General features: G+C 33.5%; 2 protein-coding genes across 2 annotated transcripts; one reads left to right on the top strand and one right to left on the bottom strand.

Moving 5' to 3' along the window:
* Positions 1 to 611: 611 nt before the first annotated feature.
* Positions 612 to 4,259, bottom strand: LOC140810432 (abscisic acid 8'-hydroxylase 1). Its single transcript, XM_073168294.1, has 9 exons — positions 3,909 to 4,259; positions 3,215 to 3,539; positions 2,693 to 2,842; positions 2,348 to 2,599; positions 2,164 to 2,250; positions 1,991 to 2,069; positions 1,233 to 1,339; positions 921 to 1,039; positions 612 to 749 (listed from the first exon to the last, which is right to left on the bottom strand). The coding sequence occupies exons 1-9, from the start codon at positions 4,187 to 4,189 to the stop codon at positions 644 to 646; spliced, it is 1,506 nt and encodes a 501-aa protein (XP_073024395.1). The 5' UTR covers positions 4,190 to 4,259; the 3' UTR covers positions 612 to 643.
* A 4,771-nt stretch (positions 4,260 to 9,030) lies between these two features.
* On the top strand, positions 9,031 to 10,982 carry LOC140822740 (cytochrome P450 71AU50-like). Its single transcript, XM_073183604.1, has 2 exons — positions 9,031 to 10,033; positions 10,194 to 10,982. The coding sequence occupies exons 1-2, from the start codon at positions 9,155 to 9,157 to the stop codon at positions 10,806 to 10,808; spliced, it is 1,494 nt and encodes a 497-aa protein (XP_073039705.1). The 5' UTR covers positions 9,031 to 9,154; the 3' UTR covers positions 10,809 to 10,982.
* The last annotated feature ends 1,932 nt before the right edge of the window (positions 10,983 to 12,914 follow it).

Genomic DNA, 12,914 nt, shown 5'->3' with positions numbered 1-12,914 from the left:
AATTTTGATAAGCTATTTTGTTCTAATCAATTTATAGGGTAATATATATAGGTATCGAGACAAAAGTTATTATTATTATTATTATTATTATTATTATTATTATTATTATTATTATTATTATTATTATTATTTTAAAATGTATATATATTTCCCATAAGCCGCACTTATGGAGAATTCATTACGATTTAATTAGTAGCATTACAAACTTCAAATATTCCCAATGAATCGAACAAAAATGACAAGAATTTATGACACTAATTAAGCATATGTAAATTAAGGTGGTTGTGTGGATATAATTGTTTTGACATCCATTTTGACCAATTAAAAACTTGATTTACTCTTACAAAATTTACATGATTAACGAAAAATTCAACACACTCAAATAGGGAAATAGTTTTTTTTTTCATTAATTAGTTAAATTTTGGATTTTTTCTGATAAGTTTTCAAAGTTTGGTTTTAATATAATAAGTTTTAATTTTCGACTATTTTGGTCAAATTGCTACCGTGACACTGAAAAATGATGAAAACTTAATGAACCAAAAACCTAAAATTGAAAAAGTTAATGAACCAAAAAAATCGTTTTCCCTCTGCTTAATATTTGAAGACTTGTAAAAAAATGAACTTTATCGAGCATATACACACATTAAGCTTTCGAATCCAATCGTGTTAACGTAATGGGGCATCCGCTTTGTAATCTAGGAATATGTGCTTTTCTTTCCAAGCTAGGATCATCGTCATCAACAATCCACCTACGCCACAAAGGCAAGATTATTGCAATATTCATTGGAAATAAATTCTAGTAATATAACATTTCTTATTAATTTGTATATTTATAAATACAAATTAATAACTATAGACTAAATTTACATGAGAAGTCATTTTTCATTGTTAATCAAATGTTTTACCAGGCATGGACTTACGTGTATCCGCCGGTGAGTCGGTGCAAGAACACTAACATGGTCACTTTCGCCATATTTATACCCAAACATGTCCGAGGTCCTGACCCGAATGGTATGTAGCTGCATGGCTTTTGCATGTCCTGATCGAATAACACGAAACAGTTAACGTTGTCATTTGTAACGTACATCAATGCTCGGATGACAGAATTTAAGCCCTTGGATCCTACGAGGAGCTCAGAGTATCCAAAGGCTCGTATAATATATTACACCGATCGAGTGTAGCATAGAAACTTCATATGTAAATCTTGGAAAGAGTAGTTAGTTAATTATTACATCAAATCTTGAAGGGTTGAAGCGCATGGGTTCTGTGTATATTGTTGGGTCATAATGTATATGAGTCGCATCAACGTTCACTTGCCACCCTTTCTTTATCTCAAAACCTGCGAATAGAGGGAACTGAATCAGACATAATAAGTGGGTTTTGTATAATTTTGAATTTCATGTTTGGTTTCATTCCCAAAAGAAGCTATACATATATAATATACATGTCCATTTTTCAAACATAGAAAAAGAAAAACAATTTCTCCTCATTTTCAATTTCTTCCTCTCTATTGTAATCTCAGTTTACCAATTGTCTCACAAAAAAATAATTATACTTTATATTAAGTACAATAATTATACTTACAATTATATTAATATCTTGGTAATATTATTATTTATTAATTTTACAATTATAGTATATTATCATATTTTTTATGAAAATTATAATTTAATAAATAAAATTATCGTAGTAAACTCTCTTCATATACATTTTTTTAGAAATAAATATTTGCATCATCGTGACAAAAAAGTCTCGTAGCACCAAACTAATCAACATATTTAACTTTCTTTATTTATTAAATCCAAATACTTTAAAACCTAACTTTTTTTTTTTTATCTGGAGTCTACACTATCTAATTGTACCAAAATCATCGAAAATTAAAAATTAGTACATCGATATCAAATTTCGACAAATTAATAGACAAATCTCCGAAATTGGACAAGTTACTCGACTAAACCAAAAATAAATATAATATATATACAAAACTCACCTCCAATAGTGCAGTCATGAAGTGCAACACGAGGATACCACAACAAAACATTTGCCATCCTCAAAGTCTCTTTGACAACCTAAACAACAATATACCATATAATTATTTCACATATAAATATCAATTTTATTTAGCAATTCATGCAGGTTTTTTATTTTTTCCGTTTCTCTAACTTTTGAACCGTAAGCCATGCTCATCAGATCTTCATATTTAAGTAGAGCTCCAACTGCATTTTTCCCAAGTATTGACAATTGTTCCTCCTGCAGCATGATAAAAAAAAAAACCTCATCAATGCAAAACGTAACATTTTCATTCATGTTGTGAGAAAATTTTCAATCTGAAGATGCAATGAAGTACCCTTAGCCTGTCCTGAACTTGTTTATTTTCGTCCAAGAACTTGACACACCACATTATGGCAGCTGCGGTGGTGCTCTGCCCCGCTATTATCATGGTCAGTAGATTATCCATTATCTCTTCATCATCGAGCCTTTCGTTCGGAGGATACGAATCTCTTTGAAGCATGGATTGCAGAAAATCGTCCCCAGTTTCCTGTCCATTCCGCCTCCTGGTAATCTTTGCTTTCAGGGTTTCCAATATCCTTTTGCGCGCCTGCACGAAAGTTCGACTATATACTTTTGTTAATTTTCATACCTTACTTTTAGTTTTTCTTCATTAATTTATTGCAGTAACCTCCAGTATTACCTTCATGCCGCTGTAGTATCTCGAGCCGGGTAACATAATGGGAAATGATAGCATTGCATCGGCAACAACTGTGACATCCCTCTCGAGTTGTTCGAGCGTGGAAGCATCCGTGATGCTCATCAGCATATCACAGATACCATCAAATGCAACCTGTGTACATTCACTTGCAGGATTAGAGTCCTGAGTGCAAAAGGCCGCGAGTGGTTCTTGGTCACCGCATATTTTCCTTGGCATCCTATTAAGGGCATGCCCGTACATATTTTCGGAACATCGATCCCTATTAAGTTTGTGTAATTTTGAGCAAAGATGATAGTTGTGAACATGATGACTTTGATTTATTCGATTACAAGCCGACAAGGCCAAGATTTTCAGAGGTTTGAAAATAAAAAGTGAGATGTAATCTTTCATTCTAATTAAATAGTCCTAATTACTCCAAAACAATTGTTGGTAACCAACAGAAGTACTACTATAACTTGACAAATGATTCTTTAATCTTCATATATAGTTGATATAAATTTTTACCTTCATAGTGAATTCAAGTACCCTGAAGCTTTTTCCAGCCCTTTCCAATCTTTCTAATCTCGCACACAATTCGCGATCAAATTTCGGGACGAACTTGGATACGGACTTCATCGAGAAAGGATCTGAGAGCAGTCGCCTCATGCGTCCGTGTATTTCATGCGGAACACGGAGTAAACTTTTCTTTCCAACCATGTCTCCCATTGATTTTAAGTACCCTTTGTTGAACAACACAAAATCATTGGCGAATACTGTCTTTGCACCCTCGACAGTTGGGACATATACGTGAACATTACCAAATAATCTCGTTTTGAACCACTGTCCATACCTGGTTTTATCCAACAAACATGCGGTGTTATACTGTTGTTCCAGTCGATGAATGAATCATCAAAATGAAAACTATTTGCTCAAACCATATCCATATATATGTTATTGTGTTTCTTGTGAAATCTCTTAAAACTTGACCAAAAGGTAAAAAGGAATTAATTTTAGAGTGAAGCCTTTCACGCTTCGAATTCAAATCTTTCGATCCTATCATGACATACACTTTTTTTTAAATCCGGCGATTTATTATGATTAGATCTCGTCACCTCGTCACAAACTTGTAACCTTGGTGCCATAAGTCATCAGCTATCATGAACAAACTTTTCGTTATCTCAACAAAGGGAACAAACAACTACATAACGCATATAGTTACCTCGATCGTCGGAGTCGAACGAAATCATAGCAGCCTTTGGTGCTATTCGTTGCCGCGAGAAAAGCGAAGGTCTGGCCAAGAAAAGGGATTCCTAGTTTCCCAGGAATCTCACCTTTTCTCCTTGTTGATGTACTTAACCATGTGAGCAATAATACTGCTATACTTATACCAATGAATAAAGTTAACATAGTAGGAAGTTGAAGCTCTTGCTGGAATGAAACAAACATGATTGTGAAGTCAAACAAGGATGTCGTTTTTAAATGCATCGATAGCATCTTCATCTCCAAAATTCATTTTCGGGCAAAGACAAAAGGATCCTCTAGTCCATGTGGAATAAATGACATTCTTCTTTTATTTACTTTATCTTTTATGCTTCGCGGAGGAATTCGAGATATGCTGCTCAGATAATGCCATTCATCGTCTATAGAAGTGCCAATGAAAGGACAAACTTTGTCCTTTAATCGTGTATAATAATAAAACAAAAAAAGAATGAGGGGTATGCATGTAAAAGTTAACTTTGAGACAAGGGTATTAGTGGGAAAAAAACATTAATTATTTTCGATTACAAGGGGTAGGGGGTCAATTAACTCAAACTAAATATAAATAATTGTCTGCATTAAATAAAAATAACTCCAACGACAAAGGGATGAAATGAAATTCATCCATGGCAGATTCAGAGGAATTACGAATTGAAAGTACAATTCTTTGGGCATCATGCAGCCAATTGTGTATTCTTCTTTTTACACAGCTTGTGCCGCACAAGAAGTAGTTTTGGAGTCTTGTGTCCGTTGATGCTCCCACTGTTTGTCTTCCTCAATCCAAAAGGATATATTTTGGATGTTATTATTGTGTCTTAGATAGATAAATTACTGGGCATGCAATGTTTGAGTTCTGAATTGCAAAGATCTCGGTGCTGTTGTTGTTGGAACTTTTTTTATGCGTATTTTGAGGAATTTCCTGAATACTTTCGTGGGTCACATACTCTGTTTTCTGGACCGTTCTCCCTCCCTCGCACGTATGTGTTTCTTGTCTCAATGTTTGTTGTTAGAAGTTACATTTTGATTCGCGTGAACTTGTGTGTGAGTTGATGTAAGTTTTGACATATTCCCGGTTTCTTGATTTCAATGTTGGGTTCTTGCATTTATTCTAGGAGAGTTAGAGGTGGCGATGGTTGCAAAGTCGGGGACATATGTTAGCATGAATTGATATCAAATTTTATGATATTTTCACTATGATTCTTTTATTTTCATTTTTCTTTTATTATCAATTTTATCTATATTTATAATAAAAAATAATTTTATTGTTCAATGACCAACTGGAAACCCACTATCCTAGTGTCGCTCCCTGCAAGAAGTTTAGCAGAATTGGAAACCTCCCATTCCTCAACAATAAATTTTCAACTACGTACTTTATCTTGCGGTACTCCTTTTTCCGAAGAATTTTACTGTTTCTTTCGGAACTCGATATTTGTCCCCCATCCATGTGTAATTTTCCAAATTCAACAAATTGGGATATAACTGCGATCAAAGAAAATGTTTGTCAAGTCGACAACCTTAGCAACCAATCTAGTTCGGCATGTACAGTAAACAGTATAAAACATTCACCCGAGAGTGCAACCACGATGGTGCGGAAAATTCTATCGGAGGGCAAATGCACACCAGGGGAGGGAAAGACTTGAGGTGAGGTCCAAGATACATTCCCTCGTGCCCATTTTTTGAGGGAGCCCAAAAGTAAATTCATATTTGAGAAAATTGCATTTTTGATTATGTGTTTTGGACGTTTTTAATTTTTGGTTTGTCGTCGGTCAATTCACGATATTAATATACTAATTTGTAAATTTTTATTTAATTTTAGTTGTTTTTCATTTAGTGATGACGTGACATCGGACACTTCAACAATGTTCGATGTCACGTCATCAATTTTTGGTGTCATCTCATCATTTTCCAGCACTACACCACATCGACACTTGGGTGAAAAATGATGAAATTTGAAAAAGAAAATTGCAAAATAGTAGACTACGATTGCAACAACATAATTAAAATAGAAAACGTTTTGACCAAAAATATAATTTTGACTTAGTATTTTGTTAAAACATGGTACTGAAATCACTTGAATTTCAAATCAAGATAAATATATGTCAAAAAAAGTTTATTCAAGTTGAAGTTAACAAAAACTCGCCGGAAGAAAATTAGTTAAACCTCTTGATTATTACATTTAATTAATATATACTTTTGCCATAAATGATAATTTAGAATATTTTCCTCTTATCATTTGACTTTTTATTACAGATAATTTTTGTATCGTATATATATATTTTTTCAATATTTGAGCTTACACTCCACGTGTATAGTATCGAAAATCTTTCATTAATGAAAGATTCGGTAATAATGATACCCAAAACTCCGAGCCAAGTTTTAAAATCATCCATTTCCTTTCAGTTTCTTCGTATCTCTAGTTTGGGATAATAACATTTTTCATTATTTTTGTTTAGCCCAAAAAGGTTTTGGTCTTTCTGTTCAGGGTTGTACCACGGTTCATTTCACCCTACTTTGTGAGACACTGCCCCTATGAGGTGATCAAAAGCTCAGATTTACACACACATACACCCCATGAAGTGATCAAAGGCCTAAATTTAATCACCATGTAAAATCAATGGCTGAGATCCTGTGAGGGCACTGCCCCCACAGATAGCATCTACATTACCGTTGTACCACAAAAGTCTAGTGATTTACGAATTTCACATCATTCTTTTTATTTTATTTTTTATGATAACTTGCACTTTTTTTTGTCATGTTAATCCATCAATTAATAGTCTTGTGTTTTCAATTTTAGTCATATTTGACTGAAGTGCTAGCTAACGTGACATCAAAAACATCATATTTTCGGTGTTATGTTAACACACTATTGAAAAAAAGGTACTAAAATCGAAAAAAAAAATACAAATTAGTAAGATAAATCGTAAATTGACCGAAAACAAAATCAAAAATGAAAAATTACCATCTATATAACGACAAAAAATATAGGGACTCATAAGTACATTAGAGAAACCAAATCGGTTTAGGTAAAACAAATATTTGGTGGGTGAATGTAATTGTCCCGATTAGAAAAGGTTGGTAAAGTCTGGGTGAAATTTAACAGGGGTGGCACACATGCTTGTTATCGGGTTTTAACGACAAATTAATTTTGGAAACTAATAGTATTTAAATGATTTTTTAAAAATTACGGGGATATATGTTTCACAAACAAAAATTAACACAAGAGTGAGTCTCATGTGAGATCGTCTCACGGATCTTAATCTATGAGACGGGTCAACCTTACCCATATTCACAATAAAAAGTAATACTTTTAGCATAAAAATAATACTTATTCATGGATGACCCAAATAAGAGATCTGTCTCACAAATACGATCTTTGAAACTGTCTCACACAAGTTTTTACCTTAACACAATATAATAAAAGACATGAAACTTGTATTAATTCAATGTGTCATGTTGAAGAAGTAGACATGTTTGGTGCCTTATTTTAGGAATTTGAACCAATTCATTCATGTGGCACCAAAATAATCCGTGAAAATTTGTAAGATAAAATTGATCAACTATTTATTTAAGAAAATGACTTTGTCACGTGTATTTTTAAATAGTTGACAGTTAAAAAAATAAAATAAAATACCCCACCAAAATCAAGAAATAGTTGTCACTATCGTTTTGGTTGGAGTTATATGATAATTAAGTCATGCATTAGGAATTTGACCAAAATAAATGAGATACGTCAAAGATTATATTACGACAAAATGGGAATTAAATTCTGAAGTGTCAGAACCATTGTAGAGTTCAAACTTCCACATGCTTGTGGAACTCAATAATTGAATGATATAATATAATGTAATATAATATAAATAAACAATAATAAAAGCTCTGGTTCATGGTAAAATTTTTCAACAAAAGACATCCCGATCATGCATATTATTTCTCTCCAAACAAATTATATAATCCGATATCGTGTGACACCACAGGCTTCGATATCCACCACCACACGCTTCGATATCCACCACAGGCTTTGAACTTTGTAGTCGATGCTAGATTCAAAGAGAACCAAGGGCGAGTCCAATATTTCTTATCGAGATCATGGTTATAAGTTAAGTTGTTAAAACGGGCCACTGAGACGAGTCGACCTGTAATCCGTCACCACCCACCATATAGGTTGGTTGATATATTGCCAACCCACTAGTCTATTTGGTGGAACGGAACGAGACGAAACAACCTATCAATTTTTAGTTATATTTGATAGATTGAGATGGATAGGCCTGCAACAAACCACAACCCACCACATGCAAGGGCGGGATAGGTCTCCTCGTTATTTGAGTGGGTTAAAAAGTTGTAACTCAACTTACTTATTTGGCAGGACGGAGCATCCAAACCCGACTGAACTTACTCATTTTAACAACTCTACTCTGCGAAGAAATAATTCTGAAAGTCCATTTGCAGAAAGAATTAGCAATTTAGAAGCTTAGATAAGAAATGTAAAGCAAGTTAACTAGCATGCAACAGCAAATCTCAACTTTCCTTGCTAAATTTCAAAGGCGAGTGAAATACGAAATCTCAACAGTTTTCCTAATTTGTCACATTAATAAGAATATAAGAAATATCGTAGAGGTTTGAGGACAAAACGTAGGTCCATATTTTGACAAAACTGAGCTGTAAAACTTTCACAAAACACGGGTGCCACATAAATACCTTCAACAACAAAAAAAATCACAAATCTTCCGTAATGATGGGCTGATATGCAAGCAAGTTCACAATAACTTTTATGGAACTAACTTTGATCATTTTTTATTTGACTTCGAGCATGTACAAACATGTGTTATCACCAAAAAAATAACTAAATTTTCCAAAATTTAAAATTATGAATATGTAAGAAACTTGCGTCAGGTACTGAATCTCTAAAAAATATCCGTCATATCTCCATCAATCCCTGTTGCTTATGAGTTATGACAGCATTTAACTTTTACATTGGTCCAATTGTTTACTGAATATCGGTAACTCCAAAATACAAAACAATAAAGTCAATAATAGCAGAGGTCCAGTGAGGAAACTAAGGGCAATATCGATCTTATCTCCCGAATTTTATAATGATATTCAATTCGCAACTCGAATGCGACACAGACCATCTTCACACTCTTAAGATTACCACAATAGTTTCAAAATTCTTTGTAAACTAAAAACTTTGATCAGCCAAAAAAAAAAATAATGGGTGTTTCTTGGATTTGGATTATGATAATTGTAGCATGCATAGCTGCTCCTTTGCTTCATATGTATACAAGGAAAAAGAAGAAGCTGCCTCCGGGTCCGAAAGGGCTTCCTATCTTGGGACATCTTCAGATGATAGGCAAGAACCCTCATCAAGACTTGGAAAGAATGGCCAAACAACATGGCCCGATCATGTACTTGCAATTCGGGTTCGTGCCGAACATCATCGTTTCATCTGCGGCAGCCGCCGAGCTTTTTCTTAAGACATATGATCTTGTGTTCGCCAGCAGACCTCCACACGAGGCATCTAAATATATTTCTTGGGATCAAAAAAACTTGGCTTTCGGGAAATACGGCGCATACTGGCGAAACATGCGTAAACTCTGCACTCTAGAGCTTCTTAGTAATCTCAAGATAAACTCATTCCAACCCATGAGGAAGGAAGAGCTTGGCCTTTTTATTGAGGCCGTGAAAGAAGAATCTCAGAGAGGAACTGTTGCTGTTGATCTTACTGCTATGGTTTCATCCCTTACTGCAGAGATGAGTTGTAGGATGGTGTTCGGTAAGAAGTACGAGGATAAAGATTTCGACGAGAGAGGGTTCAAATCTGTGATTCAAGAAGGGATGAAATTGGCAGCACTTCCAAATCTTGGGGATTATTTTCCTCTACTTGGGATTCTTGATCTTCAAGGATTGACGAAAAGAATGAAGGCCGTCGCGAAAGTGTTCGATGCTTTTTTCGAGAAAGTTATCGATGACCATGTCAAGACCAGTGATCGCGGGCAGGTTAAAGACATTGTTGATACCATGTTGTCGATTATGGAATCTGGGGAGACAGAGTTTCAGTTTGATCGCGGCCATGTTAAGGCCATAATGCTGGTATTAATTTATTACCCCATTTCCCCCGGTTGAGAATTCAAATTTGAAAAAAAAAAAAAAAAAAAAACTATTGTTAGATATCCCCTCGGTAGCTCAAACTTTTGGCACAAGTGATGTTCCAGATATAGAAATAATCATTGTCAGTAAATTTTCTGTGCAGGACATGCTTTCAGCTTCTATGGACACCGCGGCCTCAACGATCGAGTGGGTGCTTTCGAGACTCCTACAAAATCCCCAAGCAATGAAAAAAGTTCAGCAAGAGTTGGAAGAAGTCGTGGGATTGGAAAGGATGGTACAGGAATCCGACTTGGAGAAACTGAAGTATCTAGATATGGTTGTGAAAGAAACCTTTCGGCTACACCCGGTCGCGCCTTTGTTGTTACCTCACTACTCTATGGAAGATTGCACGGTTGACGGGTACCATATACCGAAAGACTCGCGAATAATTGTTAATGTACGTGCAATCGGACGTGATCCGAGTTCCTGGAGTGATCCGGAGAAGTTCAATCCGGAGAGATTTGTTGGGAGGGATATAGATGTCAGAGGGCAACATTTCGAGCTTATTCCCTTCGGGTCTGGAAGGAGAGGATGCCCTGGATTGCAACTCGGGCTCATCCAAGTTCGACTAATCGTTGCACAACTAGTTCACTGCTTTGATCTGAAGCTGCCTAATGGTATGTTGCCTGAAGAACTGGACATGACCGAGGAATTTGCGCTCGTCGTGGCTAGAGCCGAGCACTTGATGGCTGTTCCTACGTTTCGGTTGAAAATTTAAAGGAACAATGATCCATGAGCACAATTTTTTAATCCAAGTAGCGATTTGTGGGATTATGTTTGTGAAATTATCGTTTTCTTCTTGAAATCACAACATGACCTTGGTCGGGATTGTGCAACTTAAAGATGAATAAATGTCCAACTATGCTGAATAAAATCAGGCTTTACTACCCAATTTATTTTCGAGTACTTTCAATATATGTAATATTCACTTATTATGTTATACGTATACGATATATATGTCGGTCATTAGAAGGAAAAACCGTCATAAAAAGATTCATCGGGTTTTATATGGTACAAACAAATTTTAGTTCACAAGAAGTGATTTCTTTAAATAATTTGATTATCATGTTTACTCCATGACTTGAATTGAGTAATGAATTTTAAAAAAGAATTTCAAATTATTTAATATTTTTTTGAGGGAAAAAGTAATTTATGATAATAATTAAAGGAGATGATTTCTACGAATCTGAAGAATATCTTGATAAATTATAATTAGGTCAATGATTTAAAATATTTTTGTCAAAACTTCTCATCGATACACTTGATATTTTTTAAATTTGTGTCGATTATTTAAAATATCAATCTAAAAACGTGTTCATCCAAACACACAATAGCGTGGAGGTTTTTCGAAGCTTCAGAGTTTTGATCCACTTTTAAAAAGAGTATATATGTTTATTGTGAAACTATGAGGAAAATCTATACAATTCATACTTATCGTCAAAATTCTTTTTTTTTATATAAAAAATAATATTTTTCGTAAGTTAGACAATGTTGGAGATTCGTCTCATAAAATTAACCTTAAGATAATCCCAAACAAGTTTTTATGTTCCACAACATATATTTTCATAGCTTTTTTAATGTTTTCTAACATGTTATTATGTTTAATCCATAATTAATGGCTTATTACAATATATTTTCATCAACACAAAAACTTTTATCAAATCGTCTTACGAGAAAATTTAGTGAGACATGTTTTTCATTAAAACCACTAGTGTTGGTTTTTGTAAACGAGAATTGGTTTTCTAGTTACCGCGCAAGTATTTTTACTTGTGCATGATTAATTTCGAGTTATTTTGGTTGAAATTATTTATTTGTGTGTTATATTATTTCGCTGTGTGTTGTCACTAAGTATTACAACATTTGAGACAACCTTTAAATATGATACACACAAAAAAAAAGTATGGTCTATGCAATATACCCCGACCTACACTATCAAACTATTTTGAGATATTGCATTTCAAATTATATATTAACATATGTAATAGGCTCCATGTTACATTTGTGCAAGGTATATAGTCGGAATAATGATTGACAAAATGAAGTCTAATATAATTTAAAATGCAATATTTGATTAAATTAGATAATGTTCTGGCATTACAACTCTATATATTTGGTAGCAAACTCAATTTCACTCTTTAAATAACTCAGTGTTTCTCTATTTTATTTTCATATTTTGCTCTCTCAATTTATTATACAATACAAATAATAAGTAAATACTTTTATAATCAATTCATAGAAAGAATTAGCAATTTAGAAGCTTAGATAAAATATGTACGCTTGAATCGGGTGCAGTTCCTTCATGTCAATAACCTTAGGGCATCTCCAACCCTATTTTTCATTTTTTCATTCTCTATTCTCCAAAATGGAGTATTGAATCCTCTATTTCAAAAATCTTCTCCAACACATATTCTCTAAATTTTGTAAATTCTTTATTTTTATATTTTTTATTCCAAATTATTTAACATAAAAATATTAATTATGTATTATGATATCAAACAAATTAAATTAAATGTGACTCATTTTTTTAAAAAAATAATTCATTTATTTTGACATCAAATTTCAAGCCGTATACAATATTAAAACACATACATAGATCGATATAATTATAAACTGCGCATGATTTAAAGACTAATATTCCGAATTAGAGTATTCCTCCCACAAATGGTCAATAAGAGCATCTCGGAATGCATAGTGTTCAAAAAAAATATGTAATGTATTTTTTCACAATCTTATTTAATTATTATTTTCATTTGTTTTTTTCATAAAAATAATTCAATTACAATAAATAAATAAATAAATAAATAAATAATAAAAAATGAGAAAA

Source organism: Primulina eburnea, chromosome 1, assembly GCF_022965805.1.
Source record: "Primulina eburnea isolate SZY01 chromosome 1, ASM2296580v1, whole genome shotgun sequence".
Lineage (NCBI taxonomy): Eukaryota > Viridiplantae > Streptophyta > Magnoliopsida > Lamiales > Gesneriaceae > Primulina > Primulina eburnea.
This window is presented reverse-complemented; position numbering and strand designations above follow the sequence as displayed.

Bases quoted from the DNA above. Each gene is read 5' to 3' on its own strand.
- LOC140810432 (XM_073168294.1), bottom strand. From the start codon at position 4,189: ATGAAGATGCTATCGATGCATTTAAAAACGACATCCTTGTTTGACTTC. The intron at 2,843-3,214 runs GTAAAAATTTAT...GAATGTACACAG, and splicing joins TACTTGAATTCACTATGAAG to GTTGCATTTGATGGTATCTG. The intron at 750-920 runs GTAAGTCCATGC...TTTGTGGCGTAG, and splicing joins CGACTCACCGGCGGATACAC to GTGGATTGTTGATGACGATG.
- LOC140822740 (XM_073183604.1), top strand. From the start codon at position 9,155: ATGGGTGTTTCTTGGATTTGGATTATGATAATTGTAGCATGCATAGCT. The intron at 10,034-10,193 runs GTATTAATTTAT...TTTTCTGTGCAG, and splicing joins ATGTTAAGGCCATAATGCTG to GACATGCTTTCAGCTTCTAT.